Source organism: Polyodon spathula, chromosome 19, assembly GCF_017654505.1.
Source record: "Polyodon spathula isolate WHYD16114869_AA chromosome 19, ASM1765450v1, whole genome shotgun sequence".
NCBI classification, from domain to species: domain Eukaryota; kingdom Metazoa; phylum Chordata; class Actinopteri; order Acipenseriformes; family Polyodontidae; genus Polyodon; species Polyodon spathula.
The window spans coordinates 25,633,008-25,655,665 of record NC_054552.1 but is presented as its reverse complement, the minus strand read 5'-3'; the positions used below and the strand labels follow the sequence as shown (position 1 = coordinate 25,655,665).

At 39.4% G+C, this 22,658-nt stretch overlaps 1 protein-coding gene across 1 annotated transcript in view; it reads right to left on the bottom strand.

Moving 5' to 3' along the window:
* LOC121294532 (vacuolar protein sorting-associated protein 13C-like) overlaps window positions 1-22,658 on the bottom strand; it is a 127,837-nt gene that overhangs the window by 29,860 nt on the left and 75,319 nt on the right. The window contains exons 32-51 of the mRNA XM_041218322.1: window positions 16,564-16,729; window positions 14,503-14,619; window positions 13,743-13,846; window positions 12,952-13,119; window positions 12,584-12,619; window positions 9,961-10,265; window positions 9,414-9,561; window positions 7,957-8,068; window positions 7,440-7,573; window positions 7,196-7,352; window positions 6,870-6,940; window positions 5,985-6,044; window positions 5,250-5,415; window positions 4,432-4,551; window positions 4,027-4,130; window positions 3,345-3,512; window positions 2,610-2,914; window positions 2,056-2,203; window positions 1,389-1,539; window positions 1,038-1,162 (exon numbers count right to left, since the gene is read on the bottom strand). Of these exons, the coding sequence (XP_041074256.1) occupies window positions 1,038-1,162; window positions 1,389-1,539; window positions 2,056-2,203; window positions 2,610-2,914; window positions 3,345-3,512; window positions 4,027-4,130; window positions 4,432-4,551; window positions 5,250-5,415; window positions 5,985-6,044; window positions 6,870-6,940; window positions 7,196-7,352; window positions 7,440-7,573; window positions 7,957-8,068; window positions 9,414-9,561; window positions 9,961-10,265; window positions 12,584-12,619; window positions 12,952-13,119; window positions 13,743-13,846; window positions 14,503-14,619; window positions 16,564-16,729 (2,865 nt within the window). The remainder of the gene's footprint in view (window positions 1-1,037; window positions 1,163-1,388; window positions 1,540-2,055; window positions 2,204-2,609; window positions 2,915-3,344; window positions 3,513-4,026; window positions 4,131-4,431; window positions 4,552-5,249; window positions 5,416-5,984; window positions 6,045-6,869; window positions 6,941-7,195; window positions 7,353-7,439; window positions 7,574-7,956; window positions 8,069-9,413; window positions 9,562-9,960; window positions 10,266-12,583; window positions 12,620-12,951; window positions 13,120-13,742; window positions 13,847-14,502; window positions 14,620-16,563; window positions 16,730-22,658) is intronic.

The window sequence follows — 22,658 nt, the reverse complement described above, 5'->3', positions numbered from 1 at the left end:
CAGCCACATTAGGTTGGAGGTGTTTATATAACCCTTAAAAATATGAACACAACATATGGTCAGAACACATCTGATCCCATTGCTAAAACCACAGCATATTAACTGAACATAATAATGGTTATAATTGGTCTGCATTATAATTAGCCTTGCTCTTGAGCATGTGCAAACAAACCTGTTACTTGAACAATAAAATACATAACAGACTATGTTTTATACCCTTTGTATTTTGGACAATGAATCTAGGCATATTTTATACAGTTCTGTCACAGAGACGGCCAAGTGGGCGGTGTCAGAACCAGGAAGGAATGAAATATATAAAGACGATGATGTGAAATGAAATGATGAAGATGTCTGTTGGCACCGGTTTATTACAAAATAAAAGGTTTAAACAAACACGAAAACACAGGACACGGCACTTCGCGCCAAAATAAACAGACAAACAAAACGAATAGACACGGACAAAACACAGAGTGGACGAACGCTACACAAACAATTGAGATTTATAGTTACACTTATCTATCTATCTCTATCTCTTTCTCTCTCTCTCTCTCTCTCCCGTTCTCCACTCACCAAATACCCAACCGTGAGTATGTGAAAACGTGCATCTATATATACTGTTGTGCTGGGATTCAATTACAAATTAATTATTCACTTGAATCCCAGCACGTGAATTAAAAGTGCAATTCCCTGTGCTCACATATTACTACATTTTACTTACACGTGAAGTGCTGTGCAATCCTCGTGCCTAAATACACATATACATTTTTAAACACTCGTGTTACACAGACCCGTTTATATCCCGTGTACCAATGTCTATACACCAACATTTAAACACACCACACACAACACATAACAGATAATATACACAGGGGCGGGCACTTTGTCACAAGTTCCAAAGCAGGCTAAACAAAGTTGTTGATACAGGCATCAACATTAAAACTCCCACCCACTTACTGACACACCCACATGTTTCTCCATGCCATGTACACAACAACTCAAGCACACGTGAAAAGACAAGTATTTGACTCAATACACACCAGCGTAGGATCACTGTTGTAAAGTACCAAAGAAAGCGATTCAAAGTTAAAATCAAATTTCAGCGTTTCGTACGGTTCCTTAGAATCAAGCACATTAGAGTCTTCTTTTTTAATCGGAGCAGAACCTGAAACGATACGTTAAAAAATAAATAAATAAAAATGTGTGCACACACACATACATTTGCATTAACAATGTTAATCCCAGCTGATTAAGGGGTTTAAAGGAGTCTGAATGGCAGCTGAAATTCAGATGAAAAGCTCCTTCAGTCACGCCAACAGGTGGCTTAAATGCGCAGCTCATTATAAAAATGCTTTAGGAATATATCCCAAGATCTGTTTAGTGTTTCTTACCTTTGGGCAGATCTGACCCATACAGAGATCCGCCTTGCTTTTGCACACTATCAGCAGATGTCTTTGTTTCTGTCTGTGGATTTGCAGCTTCTCCAATATTTTCCATCACAATTTTTAATAGGACAGTTAAGTCATCTTGGCTTAGTGCCACCTTTAGTAACAAAATGGTTTAATGGGAAAAAAAACAAAAAAACATGTCACGTTAGGATCAAAAACATTTGTTTACCTGTTCAGTTGACCATTTCTTATTGATAAAAGTACATAATTGTTTTGACATGTATTTAACCTTTATTTAAATTAGGACAGACCAAGTAATAGTACATTCCATAAACATGACAACAAACTATGTACAGCAAACATTATTAATATTATAAAATTCAGAGTGCAGTAAGATTAATGACTTTACTGCTAAACCCTACAGAGACCATTTTAACCAATAATTCATGTTATTTATCTATTTTACTACATTATGTGTCTCGACACCCCAGTTATGAGGCTTTGGTGTTGTGGGGATGTTTCTGTTTAATCATTTAAATACATTAATAAATCAATAAATAAAACACATTAAACACAAAAAAAATAGTTAACATTCTGTTACTGAAACATCACCACCCATATCAGCATATTTAGGTATTGAAAAGAGAATGCATGTAGAAAGTATTCTGACCTTCATAGGTTTTAGATCTCCATTGATTTCCACTGCTGGTATCTTCTGGCACCAGGCAGCCGCGAGGTTTCTCTTCACAGACACTCGCAAGTTGACTGGTTGCAGTAACTCAATATTAGGCTGAACTGAACCTTCCTGTAGGAGAATTCTGAGAAAAGTGTATTTTATTTTGGTTAAGTTGGCTATAGTGATGATAGTGTACTTATTGTGGTCAGTTGTGGATCCTGGATACAGTATTTTAATTACAGTTATTAAAAAAAAGCAGCACCATTTGTGACCTACAAGAAAAATTAAGTAAAACAAGACTTTTGTACCATAATATGAAAATGTGAAAACCTGTGAAAACGTTTGAAGGAATAAAGGTGATAACAAATGTGTTGGTGGCTAAAAACAACATTAGGATTTTAAAAAGTGGCACTACATTTTTTTAAAAGGGAGGTCTACTGTGTTAACCCACCACTTTAAAACACATAACCAAAATGTCACACAGGGACACCCTAGAATAATTCACGACATTGTGAATGGCTGATAAAGGAGCCATTGAAATATTTTACCTGGACAGCTTCAGCTCTGTTAGCTGCACATCCATTTTATCAATGACTGGAGGCAGAGATCCCTCGTCTGCAGGGACCAGACAGAACTGGTTCTGCACGGTGATCAGCCCCAGGTCCACTTCCACTGCATTCTGGGAGACTGAGGACTGGGGGATGATGATCACTGGAGCCTTCAGCTTGATATCCATGGAGAGGCGGAAGCTCTTCTGGGAGAAATCCCGGACGCTGGATGCAGCTTTCTCTGCGGCCTGTGCTGTGGCCACACTCAGGGCCTCCTTTGCAGTTTGGAAGTTATTTGAAAAATTCTGGAACGATTAAAAAAAGAAAATGACTCTGCTTTTAAAAGTAGTATTATAAAGCATACATAAACAGTGTTGCCAGTCCTAAAATGGATTTAAAACAAAACTTTCAACCCTAAAAACAAAGAGAAAACCATGTATATGGTATAGTAAGAAAAGTACAAATTCATGCTTCCTACTTCTGTCTAAACCCACTGTTTCTTGCTTGCTTTATAATATTTACATTGTTGCAGACAAACAGATCCCAGTAAAGATATATTACTGTGCTGTATCCCAGAATGCATTCATTATAATGGTTCTAGTTACAGACTCATTATTTCTTCACTTCAAATTCCATCTCTATATCTACGTTCATAACCTATTGGTTATAGTACTGTAGATGCAGCTATATAAGACTTGGTATTTATAAAAATTCATACTAGACAAATGAGCTCACCACCAGAGACATCAAGAACTTGTGCAGGTAGACAATCTGAATGCAGCCCACTCTCAGAGTCACCTTCCCATCAACGTTGGAGGTATTGGTGTAGGCATCTCCCTCAGTAGCATTTGGATACAGCGCCATGTTGAAACTGAACACTTCATCTCCCGCGATGGAGACAGCCTGAAATAATAACCCAATGTGAATGGATTGCTCCAAGGGGAGACCCAGTCGATCACAGAGTACTGCTTTTATAGCTTAAATCACTCAGACTCGCATGCAGTTTTATTGTTTTTACTATTTTATTGTTTTAAATGTAATGCTCATTATAAATATACTTGAGCATTTAAGTTAAAATATTGCACTCTGGAACAGTGTCCATATGCTTGAGAATCATCGGTCTAGACTACTACACTCCGAGAGTGATTTAAGTCATACAATTATAATAAACGCCAGTAGACAACCACCAAGTAGCAGCATGTTTTTTTTTTTTTTTTTGCCATTGCCTTCATCAGTGTGACAGCAGGGTTTTCAAGTCAATTGCCTATGAAGGTAAGAAACGTGTTAAGTCACCACACTAACCTCAAGCTGTATAAACAGTGAAAACAGAGTGTACAACATAAAATCTAGGTCAACAAAAACATAAAGGTAAACTGGAAATAAATGCTTTAAAAAAACGATTTGGAAATGCGCTTGCCTTTTTGTGGATAGTCTTTGAGTCAACATCTGTGACAATGATATCTCCAAGTCGAGCGAAAACCTGAGTTTGAGACGACTGCATTGAAACTGAGGCGTCAATACCTGTAGAATGTTAGAAGTGTTATATACAGGGCACATTACAAGAGAAATTGTAAGCAATTCACTTACTGTGCAACATACAACCAATCTGCAGGCATTTTGCCAAAATAAGTATTCTAAAAACTACAGAAGAATGTTAAATGAAGAGAAAAAATTCAAAATGTATAAAATTTCATTACTACATCGCTAATATATCTAACCTATGGCATATGTATTATGCAATCCAACAAAATATAAATATAAAAGCAATGGGTGGCTCCCACTGTAGAAGAAAAAACTTTTCAGCCTTTTTAGATAAACTTACCCCGTATCCTAATGTCAGCAATGTCACAGTTTTCATCACATACAAACACATTAAATGCACCAAGCTTAGCAGTGAGCTTAAGGTCAATGACATCACCATCAGTTTGTGAACCAGCAGACACTAAAAAAGAGGAAAATATGGTGTCACTAGAGGGCAGTATTACAACATGAACAGCATTGGATTTTCAATGCATGTACAGTGCCTATAAAAAGTATTCATCCCCCCACCTCCCCCCCTCGGACGTTTTCACTGTTATATGTGTATATATGTGTGTGTGTATATATATATATATATATATATATATATATATATATATATATATATATATATATATACACACACACACACACACACACACACACACACACACATATACATATACACACACACATACACACACACACACACACACACACACACACACAGTGCCTATAGAAAGTCTACACCCCCTTAAACTTTTTTCACATTGTTGTGGTGTCAGGGCCTCAGAGTTTCATGTATTTAAATGAAAAAAGTTTTTAAAAGTTTTTATTGAGAAAAAATATATATATTAAAAATACAAAACTGAAAGATCATAATTGGATAAGTCTCCACGCCCCCTGAGTTAATACTTGGTAGAAGCACCTTAGGGGGGTATTTTTTACCTCTGTAAAATGAGGTACTGTACAGTGGAGTACTGTTCTATGCAGTGTTTTCTACAAAGGTATTGACTTGGGGACCAGAATTCATCTGTGTTTCCATCAGGAGCAACAGCTGTTCATGCAACATCGAGACAAGGTTAAACGTTTCTTGCTTAAAACATTATTCATTGGGGTTACCAGGCTTTAGTGCTGAGCTCTTGCTTTGTTCTTCAGCCTGTATGTTCGAATCTCGCTCCTTATCAGCAGAGGGCAGGCTGCCTGAAGACATGGCAGCTGTTAGGAAGTTAATGCTGGAGAGAAGGGCCTGTGTGTGCAGCAGCAGGTCAAGAGATGAAAAGGCCACCTGGATGGAGATGGAGATAAAGCAAGCAGGGGGCTCAGTTTTCATAGTACCTGGAATATCACCAATTCATTGCAGAGATGCTGCAACAGCGGGCCCTGCTCAGAGCTTTAACTTGAGCTCGTTCCGCTATATACTCAGGCTTGCTTGTTATACCCAAGCAAAAGTGCTCCACACTCGGAAAGCGCTCTTTTAGCTTCATGGCCCCAACTCTCTGGAACTCTCTCCCAGCTTTAGTGCGTGCAGCTCCCACAGTCGCTCGCTTCAAATCAACTCTCAAGACCCGCTTGTTCTCTCTTGCTTTCAATGCTCTTTAAGCCTGATATCCGTTATTAGCTGTTGTCTAAATTGCTATTTCAGGTTTTTCACTCCATCTTATTTGTATGAATCTGTATGACACACACATCCACAATGTTTAGAATTCACGTCCTAGCATTTTATTTAATGTATTATGCATTGTTCCTCACTATCTTGTAAAGCGCTTTGTGATGGTGGTCCACTATGAAAAACATATAAAATATTGACTGATATAATAATTTTTAACTGTTAATAATAATGCAGATTTTACTCACAGTGATCATCTGCTCAGTGTTGTTGTAAACAGTTTTAAAGTCCGGCCCATTTTTGTCAGCCTGTAACAAGGAAATAATAATTCAAAAATGTAAATTTCTTTACCTATTTAAAATGTATACAAGCATTTCACAAAACAACATTACAGTACAAAACAAAAGCTCATGTATACGTATAGGTAAATACATCAATTGTGCAACTGATGGTGAGGGCAATTTCTAGTCTCTTTAATTAGAGATACACACACACACACACACACACTACATCAAAGTATGCAATGAAGCAATCGTAAGTAAGTCTCCTGCTTCTAGTTTAAACTGTTTCAACAGCAGTGGAGTTTAGAATGTTCTGCTGTAACACAGTATTTAAACTGAAGCTGAACCACAAAATACATCTAGGCAATAAGTGCTGTACCTTTGAGACGTAACATGTGGTTTGGTTAATGGTACGACATTCCCTAGAAATACTTCCCACTTGAATACCAAGCACAGAGTTCCTAACACCTCAAACTGCACACAGTACATAAATAGATACATACACACCTACACTGTATACTTTAGAAGCATTACAACATTTACTCCTTTAACATACTGGTTACAGATTTTATTTTCGCTGCCAATAAAACACTAATGGCAGATGTTTTTTCCTGTTACTAGTGCTCTCTTCATCCCTGCCATCTCGGAGGCAATGCCCCGTCGTGCCAATAACCCCAGGGAAGCAACACACATTTCCTGACACAGTCTGAAATTCAACATAACAACTTAAAAAATAGTGCTACGGACAGCAAGCCACTGCAGCGTCAAACTCAGTGATGCAGTTCAGGGGAGCGGTACAAGTGGATGATACGATCCCTTGCCAATTGCATTAAACTGAAATCTGTGCCGAACCTTGTGATACTCCACTTTCAGGAGATCAGCTCCCGGCTCATCAGAAGACCTGATGATATTGAGAGGTTCACCTTTTGAATATAAAAGCAAAAAATGAGAACAACAATGAGAAAACATGATAGCATTTAGTCATCAGCAAAAGTAACTGCACATATTTAAAAGCAGGAGAGTATGTTAACATAGATTATGTTAGAACTCAAAGCAAAGAAGAACAAAACTAATCATTACGCCATGTCTTTTGTAGTAAGCGATTAAACTGAACTGATTTGTGTTTAAACAAAGTGTACAGTCACTGCTTGGCATATGTACAGGTTATACCATCATACCTGTAAATCCCAGGTACTTCATGCTGATTTTCTTTAGATAGGCAGTGACACCCATGTCATAGTTTCTCACTCTAGCTTCAGTCCCAAGCTTTGACACATGCAGTACCAGGAATGGATACTCTTTCTCTTTCACTGGCTTGGTAAGCTTCACCACCACCTAATGATAAATAATAGCAAGACATACTATAAAGCCAGCTATATAGAGCAATGAAATGAAACCCTGCTGACTGAAATGTTCACAGACCTCCTTGATTTCAAAGTCGAGGTGCACTTTAGCAACTTCTTCACAGATACTTGTGTTGACGTTCACCAGCGGGCTTCCTGTCTCGCCTGCTGCACTGGATAACAGTTTGATCATCCCTGACGTCTTACTTCTATCTGTCAAAAAAAACCCAAACAAAACAACATGTAAATAAAACTATTGGATATTCGTCAAATGCTGTTTTATTTTTTAAATAAACTACACAGGTTTTAAACACACAATTCATGTATAAAAATAAATAAAAACACAGAGTATCGGGTCTTGAAAATATTCTGTGTTGTTTCTCTTTCCTGTAAGTAATCCATATTCTACACAAGTCACAGCTTTTTTCATTCAGTATTTAACAGATTACTGTACAACTCCCAACACTGTGTAATGGTGAATTGTTGGTGTTATATTTACATGGGGCTTGGCTAATATGCACACTTGGCTAATATGTGCGCTTGGTTTCTCCAAGCACATTTTTACATGGTAATTTCTGAATGAATTGATAAACTACCTTCAGCTTTTTCATTGGTCAGGTTTTTTCCACTTAGTTCTTTACTGCCTTCTGCAATGTTTTCAACCAAAATTTTCATCAGAACTCCAAGATCCTCCAGGCTTAGAACAACCTATAGAAAATAGATAGTGGGCACATTTGACATAGAGACTACTGCAAGTGCTGCCGTAAATACTTCATGGCTTTATGATAATCTCAGGCAAAGTGAAAGCAATACAATAGTGTTCACAAAGTCAATGTTTAGTCTAACCTGTTTTAACAAATGTTAAGAAGTTGTATACTACCATTGAAGTATGCTCTTACTGATTTACTGAAATTCAGTTCACACATATCCTTATAGCACTTTTTAAAAAGTACCAATAATGACTATGATAACTGTGCAATTATTTAATGCCAACAATAAAAAAGGCAATCATATATCTTTACAACGGTTGTTTGTTTTGTTTTATATTAATTGGTACCTTTGAAAAGCTTCTATACAGCGGTGAGATAATTAGACTTTGGTATAAATCTGTTCTGTATACAATATGGCCTGACTCTTTCAGGAGAAAAAGTGCCGGCGACATCTAGGAAAAATCATGTGCCGGGAAATGTAAGCTTATGCCGGCAAAGGCCTTTGATTTGAAGCAAAAAATGCATAATTGATACTAAATAAGCAGAGCTACAAGTGGGCAGAGCTCCCACAAAGCACTCTGCTGAGTAACACCTGTACACTGCTCTAAATAGTGCTGTGTTCAGTACAAATACAGACGTCAGGAATATGCCCTTCATGACTGTTTGACAGCACTAGCCCAAGGTTTCATGATCCGTTTGTAAATGTAGCAAGCTTACGTCACAGGTCTAACAAACTGGATAACTTCCATACTACAGCTGCAACGTTTTTCAGTAGAATAATCTCTTTAAACAGGAGTGGGCTTGGGTGTGCCTTGTCAAGAAAATAATACTGGTATATTAAATTAATATAAAAAACAAATCAATAAAAAACAATACCTTTCAATAGGGATTTATTATTTCACATGTACTGAATAGTTTATAATACAGTTTTCTATTAAGGTAGAAAAAAGATACGTAAGGAAAAGTTATTTTGCTTTGTTTTTTAGTAGAAAACTAAACAGAGACGTTTAAATGTTTAAAAGGTGGCAGCCGTATTCCTTACTATTATCAATAATGTAAAATAATTAGAACAATTTCATGGGGCAAGCAGTGAAACTAATTCCATCATGTTCTGAAAACTGTTCTTCATATGAAACTTGTTCAATCATTGAAAGAAACTCATGGCTTTAACCCTATACTGATAAGTACTGCAGATAATAAGTTGGCTGTGGTGTTAAGATAATGGATTGGCTGTGGTGTTTATTTTTATAAAAAGTTTTTTTGTTTTGTTTTGTTTTTAAACATAGAAAACATACATCCATGTTTCCCATCATCAACTCTCTATATATCAGAAGTGGACTTACATTCATGGTCTCTAACCCTCCCTTGATCTTCACTGCAGGGATTTTGTCGTACCAAGAAGCAGCAAGATTTCGGTTCACAGTCAGGTCTAGGTTTACTGGCTGCAATATCTCAATCTCGGGCTGAGAGGAGCTCCCTTGCAAAACAACCCTGATTGTGAAAAACACACAATTAAAAAAATGAACAGCTTCCAAGTTAATTTCATCATTTGTAGATATTAGACATTCTTCCATCCTAACCAACCCCTCAGAAAACAGGAAACACCTTTATGTTCCCAATAAGATGATAGGCAGTTGTTCATTGTGCCAGGTTATTAATCAACTTCTAAAAAAGGAAACTGTGCTCATTATCACAGTTTTTGCTCCGTCCCTTTGAAGTAGTATTAAACAGGGTTTGACTGTAGAAAGAATTGGCATGAAGAATTCACTACTGCTATAACACCCAAGACTCCCAAAATCCACCAATGTGTTACCTACAAGCTAAAATGCTGTTGTTCCCACTTGAAGGAAATGGCTACTCTTTTACAGGATTGTTTTTGTAGCATCATACCTGGATAGTTTCAGCTCTGTTAGCTGCACTTTCATTTTATCAATGACTGGAGGCAGAGAGTCCCCGTCTGCAGGGACCAGACAGAACTGGTTCTGCACGGTGATTAACCCCAGGTCCACCACCACTGCATTCTGGGAGACTGAGGACTGGGGTATGATGATCACCGGAGCCTTCAGCTTGATATCCATGGAGAGGCGGAAGCTCTTCTGGGCGAAATCCCGGACGCTGGAGGCAGCTTTCTCTGCGGCCTGTGCTGTGGCCACACTCAGGGCCTCCTTTGCTGTCTGGAAGTTATCAACAAATTTCTACAAAAGGAAATGATGAAGTCATGATCACTTAAAACATCACAACAGCAGCCATAGTGTAAGAAACTGGCGTAAGAGTGAGTACACATTTTTTTTGCAGATAATTGCTCCCTACTTCTTGTTAGTAGAAAGCCATGCAACATTGAACCAGCAAAGCAAGTGGTTCTGGTTACACTGCAGAAATTAAAACAAACTTGAAGTTAGTACTCTGTACATTCCTGAATTTAACTGTATTGAGCATGTTATGAACACATGAAAATGCAGTGCACACCATTTGGCTTACCCATGTTCTGAAAACTGAGTGTTAGTATACGCATTCTACCTGTGCAATTAGTCATAGATTCTGTGCCAAGACATGACACTTTGATGCTATTGAGGCCAACAGCATAGATAAGTTGGCAACACAATCCAAATTATCACCAACTGATCATTCAAGGACTACAGCATCCTCAGCAGAAAATTGTTACAGTACAGGATGTATACAATTTCTCATTCACATTATTTGAATTCAAACTTTGCAGACCCCTGTTAGCGCTGAATTACCTTTCCTACAGTAAGGTAACATTAGTTAAACCAAGGTTAGTGCTACTCAGCATCTGCAAAAACATTAAGTTCCTAATCCTGGATAAACAATCTGTACAACATTAGACATGAATTATTTGCTTCACAGCTCTTATTCATTGAATGTGTTTTTAAGTTTAAATATATTGTACATGTTTGCATGTAACCATATCAAGCACAACCAAAGCGTGATTTGGTTTTTCTGAAACCTCAGTTTTGCTGTCAAAAATATAAAATGTTGATAATTAACAATGTTCTGACAATTGCACTCATTGTGAAAATGTCTTCATGTAATGAATCAATCGTGTTACCTTCTTTACATGATACGTTTGTGTCATGACAGAAAAACAAAAGCACCACACAGCTCATTGTAACTCAAGTGGTTCTTGAATGAAGAATACGTGTGTTTTATAGTTGCTACGAATGCATACCCTCCCTACCACATTACATTTAAAATATAAAATAGTCCATCGTTTAATGATCATTTGATCTTATTACACAAGTAGTCAATCAGGATCTTCACATGTATCGTGATACATATCATATTGTGATATGTATCATATCATGAAATTAGTGCATCGTTTCACTACTAAAGTAATAAGATATGTGATCTTGCTCATAACCTAAAGCTCACACACACAATAGCAGGAACATATGAACTCAGGTTTTCTAAACAAACACTATAGGTTAAAACAGTCGAGAAATGAAGCAAATACCAATGTTAATAGTACTATTATGTTATGTTAGACTTTCTCGGCATAAGTCATATGCCAAAAACATACATATGGATTGTAATTGTTGAAATCCAAGGCCAGTCATCCTAAAATGTCAATTACCATTGCATGAGGAATACCAAATAGAAACCACATGACTGGTATTAACATCTTAATCCTGAAATATATTGCATGAATAATCTTTTAAAAGGCCATTCAAGATGAAGGGGTAGGTAGTTTAATAAAAACAGAAACACTCATTAAGGCAGAGTAAGGAGACATGCATCTGTAAGAAGACGTAATTAAATGAATGAAAGCCATCATTGACGCAGCAATGTGAAACTCGCACACTGCCTCCAAGCAAACATGCACTGGCCCATTACAGCAACCAAGTTTCAAAGGGAAACAGAAATGATTAATATTTGCATTAGCAGTCTTCCACTTAAGAAAACTTAATGAGATGCATTACTTAACTCTATGTTTAGCTCTTCATTTAGAATGAAGGTTTAGATTTCTTTATTAGAAGAAGCTTTTTACATTACATTTAAGTGATACACTCCGGTCTTTATCTAACCGTTCAGGATCTTTCAAAAGCATTAAGTGCACCAGTGTTTCAACATTGACGTTTTGGGTGGTGGAGACAGACAAAAACAACATGACATTAGGAAATGGCCTTTTAATCATGCTATTAGTTTACCTGCAACCTTTTATGCAAACAAAACATTTCCAATCATTAACAGTAGCCTCACATACCCAAGGATTGTATTTTACCTATGGTGTCACTATTCCTATAGAAATGGCATTTAATAATTCCTTATTTAATGCAACTACTACATACAACATACCTTTATCATAATTGTTGTTTGTCTTGATTTTTTGGTTTTTTAAACACCCCCTACAAAAATGGCTCCCTGATGGTGTTTTGCCAATGAAACTCTGTCGCCCCATCTGTTCAGGGCTTTATAATGAGAAGTGCAGTAGTGAATTTAGAGTGAGGCACCAAAAGAAGGAAATCAGTTTGTGGTTGCATGAAATAGTTTGTACCTTGCGAGATGAAGAATATTTGTAGCTAAGAAGATCCTGAAAAGAACAAGAAAGGGCAAGAGAGACAGTAACTGAGGATGAAAGAAGCCTGTAAAGAAAGTCAGCATAGAAAATCACGTAACATCACCTTGTTCTAGCCAGGCAATTCTAAACACTGAATTGAACCTGCCTAGGTTAATATGCAATTTATGACCTGGACGTTGCAAAGTGCTTGACTGGAAGATCAACAAGTGATTATAACTCGATTAGAAGAACTACATTTATCCACTATATACTATAGATCATCCACTGGAATGAGCTTTAAAACATTCACTACTACAATCTATACATTTACTTCCAATTCTTCAGTGTGACTAATATGTACTTACTAATAGAGACATCAGGAACTTGTGCAGGTAGACAATCTGAATGCAGCCCACTCTCAGAGTCACCTTCCCATCCACGTTGGAGGTATCGGTGTAGGCATCTCCCTCGGTAGCGTTCGGATACAGCGCCATGTTGAAACTGAACACTTCCTCTCCCGCGATGGAGACAGCCTGAAAAACAAGATTCCAACTCTATAAACAACTAAACCGAAAAATATGAGCGTGTGTAGAGTTGCACGTATAGTCTACTACTGTATGTCCGATCAGCAAATAAAGTATTTAGTTTAATAAGGATAGATATTACTGATTTTTTTTTGCAGTAACATGGACAAATGGAAAGGCCGCTGGTTTGATCCCCAGCCTGTTTAATCACTACTTATAAATAAATAAATAAATAGTCTGATGTGTCATTTAGTGTTGCTAAACAGGGTAGAATTGCCAAATGATTCACGCTAATTAAAATACCCACTTACAGCACAGAATCCACAAATGTAGGGGTCACCCCATGTCAAATGCATACAAGACTATATTAAAGATACTGTTGCACATCACAGTGAGGCTAAAGTGGTATACCCTGGAGACCATGAAAAACAAATCTAAAAAATAGATCATCCAAGCCTTTCGTAGGCAGCAAATTAGATAATTGAATGACTAAAGGAAATTGCCAAGTTTCAAAGAAGAAGTATAAAGTGCAGTGCCAGTCTATGATTCAAATAATAACGAATCCCCAATGGTCTTGCATACATTACTCATTACTAACTGTACAACTGGGCAGGGACATGAACAGTGCCTACCTTTTGGTGGATAATGCTTGAAACAATGTCTGTCACAACGATATCTCGGAGTCTAGCAGAAACTTGGGTCTCTCTTGTCTTGACAAATACAGACGTATCTAAACCTGCAGAAAGCATGATTTTATTAGTTTAAATATTTACTGTAGTAAAACAGAGTGACAGAATGAATACAGGAATTAACATGAGGATAGGTGACTACATGAATTAGGGAATTAACATGAGTAAATGTGAATACATGAGTTCTTTGTCAGTGGAGGATAAAGAACCTTAGGGGTTCTAAAGAGTCACAACAGTCACAGACTGGGCTTCAGTGTGAATTGTGGAGCTGCTATCCGTATAGAGGCTTGATGAATAAAACAAACAAAACCTGTGATAAAGACAGTTGGTGTCTTTGTTTTGGTAATTTAGCAGCTATAACGGCATTGAAATATTGAGAAACATGAACATTGTTGCATCTTGTAGCATGCACAATATGTTTTACACCACTTGATCCAAACAGAGATCTAGGGCTCTGATTTTAGGCAAATTGTACATGCATTTACCATGGGGGAACGGGGGGACGGGGGATGGACTGATTTGCCCATAAAATGTAGGCCGATGTGTCTGTCGTAAAAGCAAGTACAGCTTTAAATCATGACACACTAGAAACACACAAGCAAACCTGGTATGCCAATAAAAAAAAAAAAAAAATACAATTGTTTTGTCTTTTCAGGACTGTTTTTTTGTAATCGTAGCTTGGTATTTCACACCATGTTTGTACCTTGGACTTTTATATTAGCAATTTTGCGTCTTTCGTCACACACAGCAACATGGAAAGAATCCAACACGACAAACACCTTCAAATGAAAGATATCCTTGTCCTTTGATCCTTTTGACACTGAAACAAGAGGAAAAAGAGAGGGAAATGCAGCACACTATTCAGCCCAGCACAGGCAGCAGCCCCAGATTAGTATTATAATGAGATACAGTGGCTTGCGGAGTATTGACCCCCCTTGGCATTTTTCCTATTTTGTTGCCTTACAACCTGGAATTAAAATGGATTTTTATTTGGATTTCATGTAATGGACATACACAAAATAGTCCAAATTGGTGAAGTGAAATGAAAAAAATAACTTGTTTCAAAAAATTCTAAAAAATAAATAACGGAAAAGTGGTGCGTGCATATGTATTCACCCCCTTTGCTATTAAGCCTCTAAATAAGATCTGGTGCAACAAATTACCTTCAGAAGTCACATAATTAGTTAAATAAAGTCCACCTGTGTGCAATCTAAGTGTCACATGATCTGTCACATGATCTCAGTATATATATATATATATATATAATATATATATATATATATATATATATATATATATATATATATATATATATACACACCTGTTCTGAAAGGCCCCAGAGTCTGCAACACCACTAAACAAGGGGCACCACCAAGCAAGCGGCACCATGAAGACCAAGGAGCTCTCCAAACAGGTCAGGGACAAAGTTGTGGAGAAGTACAGATCAGGGTTGGGTTATAAAAAAATATCCGAAACTTTGAACATCCCACAGAGCACCATTAAAGCCATTATTAAAAAATGGAAAGAATATGGCACCACAACAAACCTGGCAAGAGAGGGCCGCCCACCAAAACTCACGGACCAGGCAAGGAGGGCATTAATCAGAGAGGCAACAAAGAGACCAAAGATAACCCTGAAGGAGCTGCAAAGCTCCACAGCGGAGATTGGAGTATCTGTCCATAGGACCACTTTAAGCCATACACTCCACAGAGCTGGGCTTTACGGAAGAGTGGCCAGAAAAAAGCCATTGCTTAAAGAAAAAAATAAGCAAACACATTTGGTGTTCGCCAAAAGGCATGTGGGAGACTCCCCAAACATATGGAAGAAGGTACTCTGGTCAGATGAGACTAAAATTGAGCTTTTTGGCCATCAAGGAAAACGCTATGTCTGGCGCAAACCCAACACCTCTCATCACCCCGAGAACACCATCCCCACAGTGAAGCATGGTGGTGGCAGCATCATGCTGTGGGGATGTTTTTCATCGGCAGGGACTGGGAAACTGGTCAGAATTGAAGGAATGATGGATGGCGCTAAATACAGGGAAATTCTTGAGGGAAACCTGTTTCAGTCTTCCAGAGATTTGGGACTGGGAAGGAGGTTCACCTTCCAGCAGGACAATGACCCTAAGCATACTGCTAAAGCAACACTCGAGTGGTTTAAGGGGAAACATTTAAATGTCTTGGAATGGCCTAGTCAAAGCCCAGACCTCAATCCAATTGAAAATCTGTGGTATGACTTAAAGATTGCTGTACACCAGCAGAACCCATCCAACTTGAAGGAGCTGGAGCAGTTTTGCCTTGAAGAATGGGCAAAAATCCCAGTGGCTAGATGTGCCAAGCTTATAGAAACATACCCCAAGAGACTTGCAGCTGTAATTGCTGCAAAAGGTGGCTCTACAAAGTATTGACTTTGGGGGGGTGAATACTTATGCACGCTCAAGTTTTCTATTTTTTTGTCTTACTTCTTGTTTGTTTCACAATAAAAAATATTTTGCATCTTCAAAGTGGTAGACATGTTGTGTAAATCAAATCATACACCCCCAAAAAATCCATTTTAATTCCAGGTTGTAAGGCAACAAAATAGGAAAAATGCCAAGGTGGATCAATACTTTCGCAAGCCACTGTATGTTAAACAGAATGGTTTTATGCCGCAGATTGAAACGTAGCATAATATTGCCTGACGGTGATAAAGAGGGTATCATGATATTGCGTGTAATCATTTGTAATCACTTCGTGACTTCATTTTATTTTGCCCTTGTAATAACCTGTCTTTGCAACAGTCCCTTTCTCAGAGTCCCCTCCTTGCGACTTTTTCTGCTGATCCTTCCCAGTGGACCGCGGAATGCTTGAAGGGACTGCAGCTGTCATGAAACTGATGGTGGAGAGCAGGGCTTGGGTGTGCAGCAGGAGGTTGAGCGATGAGAATGCCACCTGGATTCAATCACAAAGTATGAGACACACAGAAAAGGCTACAATGAAAAAACATAGGTATAGCAAGTCAGCAGAACCCTCATTTACATTTTGTTTTCACAGTCCATTCTCCTACAATAATGAACCTGTATAATTAGGGATTCTAGTTTTGGGTTTTTATTTTCCTTCTCTCTCCATCCCTTTAAACTTTAATTAATAGTTAAGCCTTAGGTGAATACCAAACTCTTAAAATTAGCAACGCACTACTAGAAACTAACGCAGTGGAAATTAATAAGCTGAATGCAGCAATTAGAGCCAGAACGAAATGCAGGTTCAAAGAGAATCAGGTGAGCTCAATGCACGTCGTTTGTTAACTCAATCAAGAAATAAGGGTTAAAAAAAAAAAAAACAACTTCAGTTGGTAATTAACGTTTGATTATGAAAGCGAATCGGCTCAAAATATGTTTAAAGGGACATCACGTGATCAAAAATAAAACCTGAAAATTATAAGCCCTATATATAATATAATAAATTATCTTAAAGCCCTTAAAAAAGGAGCTGACCTAGGTTTTGTAATCAATTTTTATTTTTCTTCCATTTGCACTGGTAGCATTATCATTGGTACAATCAAAGATCAAGGCAGGGGGGGGGTGTCAATGACATGCTTGTGTAATAGTCATCCCTCACCGATGTTCTACCAGTATCATAATAACGAAGAACACCATGACCTACATCCACTGTACGAATGTGTGAAATACAGCAATTCAGACAGAAGGACCCCACCCTGCCTTGTCCTGTCACAGCACTTCTGATCCAGCCAGGTTTCCATTGCACTCCTTAATGTAAAGTTCTAGTTTCATATTGAAATACAGCAGTTGATCACAATAAACACCATTACTGTACTGTTAAACTGATTATAAGGTAGCCGAATGTGACACCCACCTCCAAATTACATTTGAAAAGGAAAATACATATACAAGGGGGTTAGATTAAATAACAGAATTCACTTGTGATATGTAGCACACACTTTGTGTTTTACTGTGATTAAATGCAATTTCCAAGCCATAGTGGTCATACATCCCTCCAGAACACCTTGCAAAGTCATCATGAAGAATCTCTTCCATCCTGGCAGTCCGTTCAGTTGTATGACTAATGCTTACAACACGAAACACAACACATTGAGAAATTTCTTACGCCTCAGTGTCACTGTCATTGAATTTCTCACATAAATTCAACCATTTTTGTCTTGGGCGTATAATGATAGTGGGGTTGATTAAATGACTAACAGTAGCACAATCAACTGATTCTAGAGCAACAAACTAGGCTGCACAATTTAAATGGCACTGCTTTTAATGTCATCGAATGAAGAGGTTTTTAGAAATTCAGATTATCATAGACCTATCACTGTATTTAATGTCAGTCTTCTTGTTCTACCTAAACAGTATTACATCAGTCTATTCTATAACTTTCTATGCCATCCTAATAAAAGGTGGGCATTATAACACAAAGGCTGTATTGAAGAACGTAGGAGTAGTATAAAACAGTTTCCAGGAGTCCACAGAATCTCAGACCCAAAAATGACATGCATTGGCACCATGACCTACATCCACATAAGGTGGAACAGCTTTTCAGAACAATTCAGTTTCAGACAATTCAGATTCCCAAGACAGAGCACTAATTTTGCTCTGCTATATTACTATGGAAAAGTCACTATGTCTTAAAGCAAAAAGAGAAGAAAATACCCCTTAAAAATAAATATCAAAAGTAAAAAAAAAATAATAGAAAAAAACATTATTATTTTGTTGTCTGTATGTTGTTTCTTAAAGAAACAAATATACTAGATAACTGAATCAACTGGATTATGCAAACTATCCCTGCTACTATTAAAGGTACATAGTTGAAACATTTTATTAAGATGTCATTATTTTAATTTCTTGTGTGTAATTCAAGTTGCAAACACGTTTTCATAGGATGTGTTAGTTTCCAGCAGGCTAGTCTTAAATAAAGGTTTGACACATTCAGGACTGCTGAGGATGGCCTTAATATTGAATACAGGGGTGGTCATAATATAGCCATCAATAAGAGCAAATCAGGCCTTGAAAGCAAGGATTACTATATGTATTTATGTTGGTGTGCAATAAGACAGAATAATGACATTTTGAATATTTCTGTATGTATTTATGGTAGTGTGCAATAACAGAAAATAATGGCATTCTGAAACTTTCTGTATTCTTTTTTTTTATGTATTCAGAGATGCAGCTGTTGTTGCTCCTTTCCTCAAGATTGAACATCTAAAACATGACTATCCCATTAGAATGCTGCTATAAAAAGTTACAATAAATTATTGGAAATTATGAAGGAATAATGGCACACTTTCCCTTATTAGTGTTGAAAATGTCCCAATGTTTTCATTGTAATTGTACATACATGGACATTACGGTAAAATTAGACAGATCAGACAAATCACTCAACCATCTCTATGGAATTCAAACCTGACATAGACAATCCCATCTCCAGAGGGAGTTGTTGTGACAGGTTACATAACTCGGTTCTCAATAACAACTAGAGGGCTTTGATATTTTAGAAAGCTAATGAACTATTGAACACTGTGGTTGGTTGCTATGTTACTGACTGCCGGGCTACATGAATAAAAGTTACTGTGGTCAACAATGCTGTCACTATCACAAACATTTACAAATAAATAAATAAATACATTTTAACTAGGAAAAGTACTTCAGTGCTTTCCCCAAATCCTCTGTGACAGCACTGAACACGTTTGATGAAAAGGACCTGTGATGGTGCTGAAGCAGTCAATCTATTTCAGAACATCTATTTTCTAGAAGGAATCCTTTCTTTCAGAGTGTCGCGCTAGTAGTTTTAACTGCAGTACACATGTCATTTCCTCATTGCTGAAAAGGAACATTTACAACCTCTTCAAATCAGAGAGCAGGATGTGCCAATACAGTAACAGTGCAAAATAGCCAGTCGCGATAATCAGAAGGACGGGGTGAGGTGGTTGTTTAAAGAGGGAATGGACTAACAGTGTTGCTCATAATGTTATTTACATAGGGAATGACTAGCTGGACAACTCACTGTACATGCATTAGGATGCAACTGCAGTACGTTAATACTGTACGATACATTGTCTTTAGAAAACACTCAGGGTGTCGATCTCTTAACCGAGTGTCACAAAGACGGCTGTAGTGGGTGACGTCAGACCAGAAACAGGGACCAACACAAAATAAACACAGAGGTGGAGTTTGGTGAAGCTGAGCGATTGTTTTCACTCAGCATTTAATAATCGAACAGACAAAAAATAAAAGGTTGTAAAGACAAACAAAACAGAGGACACGGCACTGGCATCCAAAACAAAGAGACAAACAAGTGAGCTGCTATTATTACTTTGATTATTATAACCTCCGTCTCCAATCCCGTTCTTCACTCACTGAACACAAAACCCAGAGTGAGTGAAAACATGCTGCTTTTATGCAGCTGTACCGAGAATCGATTGCTAATCAATCATTCAATTGGAGTCTCGGTACAACTGCACGTGAATTAATAAAGTGCAATTCCCCGTGCTCGCATATTATTACATTTTACCTGCACGTGAAGTGCTGTGCAATCCTTGTGCCTAAATACAAAGATACATTTGAAACCACTCGTGTTACACAGACCCATTTATATCCCGTGTACCAATGACTATACACCAACACTAACACACTACACGTAACATACAACACAAATAAATAGCCCAGGGGCGGGGAACTTTGCCACATATACCCCCCAACCCCCCCCCCCCCCCTTTGTGCAAAGCACACCTGGCCTCAACGACTACTTCCCCCCTTAAAAACCCAGCAATCCAGGTCAAAGTCTTGGGCCGGGAAGGGAGGCTTCACTGGGCCCACGGCTGAAAATGCTGTCAGCTCTCCTGCCAGTAGTGGCATGGCTGACAGCATGGTGGCCCACTCCCACAGCGGAAAAGCTGCCCTGTTCCATTGCACCCCTGGCAGCGGAAAAATTGCCAGGCTGACTCATTCAGTCTGGGAAGTCCTGGCAGTGGAAAGGCTACCGAGAAAGGTGGTTTCCTGACCTCTCCCCCCTTCTTCATAGCCAGCAGCTCCCTCTGCTGTGGCTCCAGCCACACTGACCCCTGCGGCCAAGCAGAGCTGACGGTGACCCCTGGCAAAGCAATTCCGGTGACCCCAGGCGACGCGGAGCAGCAGGCAACCCCGGGCAATGCCAGGCAGGCATCCTTGGACGAAGCGAGGCAGACATCCTTCGGCGGTGTCGTGCAGGCATCCCCGAGCGATGATGTGCGGGGAGTCAAGACAAGCTGGGGTGCGGGTTTTGGCCCTCTTCTCGGCCACTGCAGCCGGGCGGTTCTCTGCTGGTGGACAGGGACCTAGCAGGCATTCACCCTCTGCTGGTGGACAAGGACCCAGCAGGCATTGACCCTTTGCTGGTGGAGGTGGCAGAGGCAGAGGCAGCTCCTGCTGCTCTGCTCCTGCCGGTGGAGGTGGCAGAGGCAGAGGCAGCTCCTGCTGCTCTGCTCCTGCCGGTGGAGGTGGCTGAGGTAGAGGCAGCTCCTGCTGCTCTGCTCCTGCCGGTGGAGGTGGCTGAGGTAGAGGCAGCTCCTGCTGCTCTGCTCTGGGCAGTGGAAGTGGTGGAGGCGGGAACAGTGTATAGTCTCCTGGCGCGGGGGTGGGAGCGGCGTATAGGTCTCCTGGCGACGAAGGTGGGTGCGGCGTGTAGTCTACCATTGTTGCAGGGTACTGGTGCAGCTTGCCATCACTTGCAGGGGACTGGTGCGGCTCTCCCTCACTTGCAGGGGACTGGTGCGGCTCTCCCTCACTTGCAGGGGACTGGTGCGGCTCTCCCTCACTTGCAGGGGACTGGTGCGGCTCTCCCTTTCGCTCTGGGGGCGAAACCAGCAGGCATTCTTCCTCTGCTGGTGGAGGTGTAAAAAGCTGTCCCTCGGGCTTTGGATTCCCGCGGTCCCCCCGTCTGGGCGCTGGACGCTCACGGTCCCCCCATCTGGGCGCTGGACGCTCACGGTCCCCCCATCTGGGCGCTGGATGCACGGGCTCCTCCCACTTGGGCATTAGTTCCCCCTCTGCGTATTGCATGGGGCATAGGGCCAACGTGTGCCTATATACCCTACAGCCGGGGCACAACTCCACTGCGAAGTACTAGAAAAAGGCCTTCAAGCCATCATCCCCGACCTCCTCTTGCTGTTGCAGCTTTCCTCTCCCCCTTCTCTTCCTGCTCCTTCTCCCCAACTTCCTCTCTTGTGCTGGTTCCTCCTCATCTTCCTGGAAGGGGCAGACAACCCCTGTGTGCCCGTACACCCCGCAGGCGAAGCACCAACCTTGGTCCTCCAGACTGCCGAGGAGCTCCTCTAGCTCAGTGCAGCCGTCTCTCCTGCCTTCTTTTTTTTTTTATTTCCAAAAAAACTGCGGTTCCTGCTCTGGTCTGCATCTACGAGGCGCTTGTAATCCCATGATGACACCACACCAAGCGAATTGTTTTTTTAAACAGGAGCTTGAGAATGGATGATGACAAGCTGCTGGGGGCATCAGGTTGAGCTCCCATGAACAGTAGGGGCCCCTGAAGTGCAGGTTTAACATAGGTATAGTATTAATTTGCTAACAAGGTCCAAATTAAATGCAAAGATCAGCTAAATAGATTAGAAATCCTGCTGCAATTCTGTTGTTATATAAATTCTCATGGGTTGCTTATTAACCTAGATGTTGTTGCAGAAGCAATAATACATAGATCCAGCTTAGGGTTTTCTCTTAGTTAGTTTATACTAATTATATATAAAGCTCTGTTTTTTGTTTTTTCTTAATTACATTTTTCTGTGCTTATTGTCTTGTTATTTTGGAGAACTATTTTCTTTTTTTTTCAGGGTCAATAGAATCCTTCTGGTCATGGGCACATTCCTCTGGGG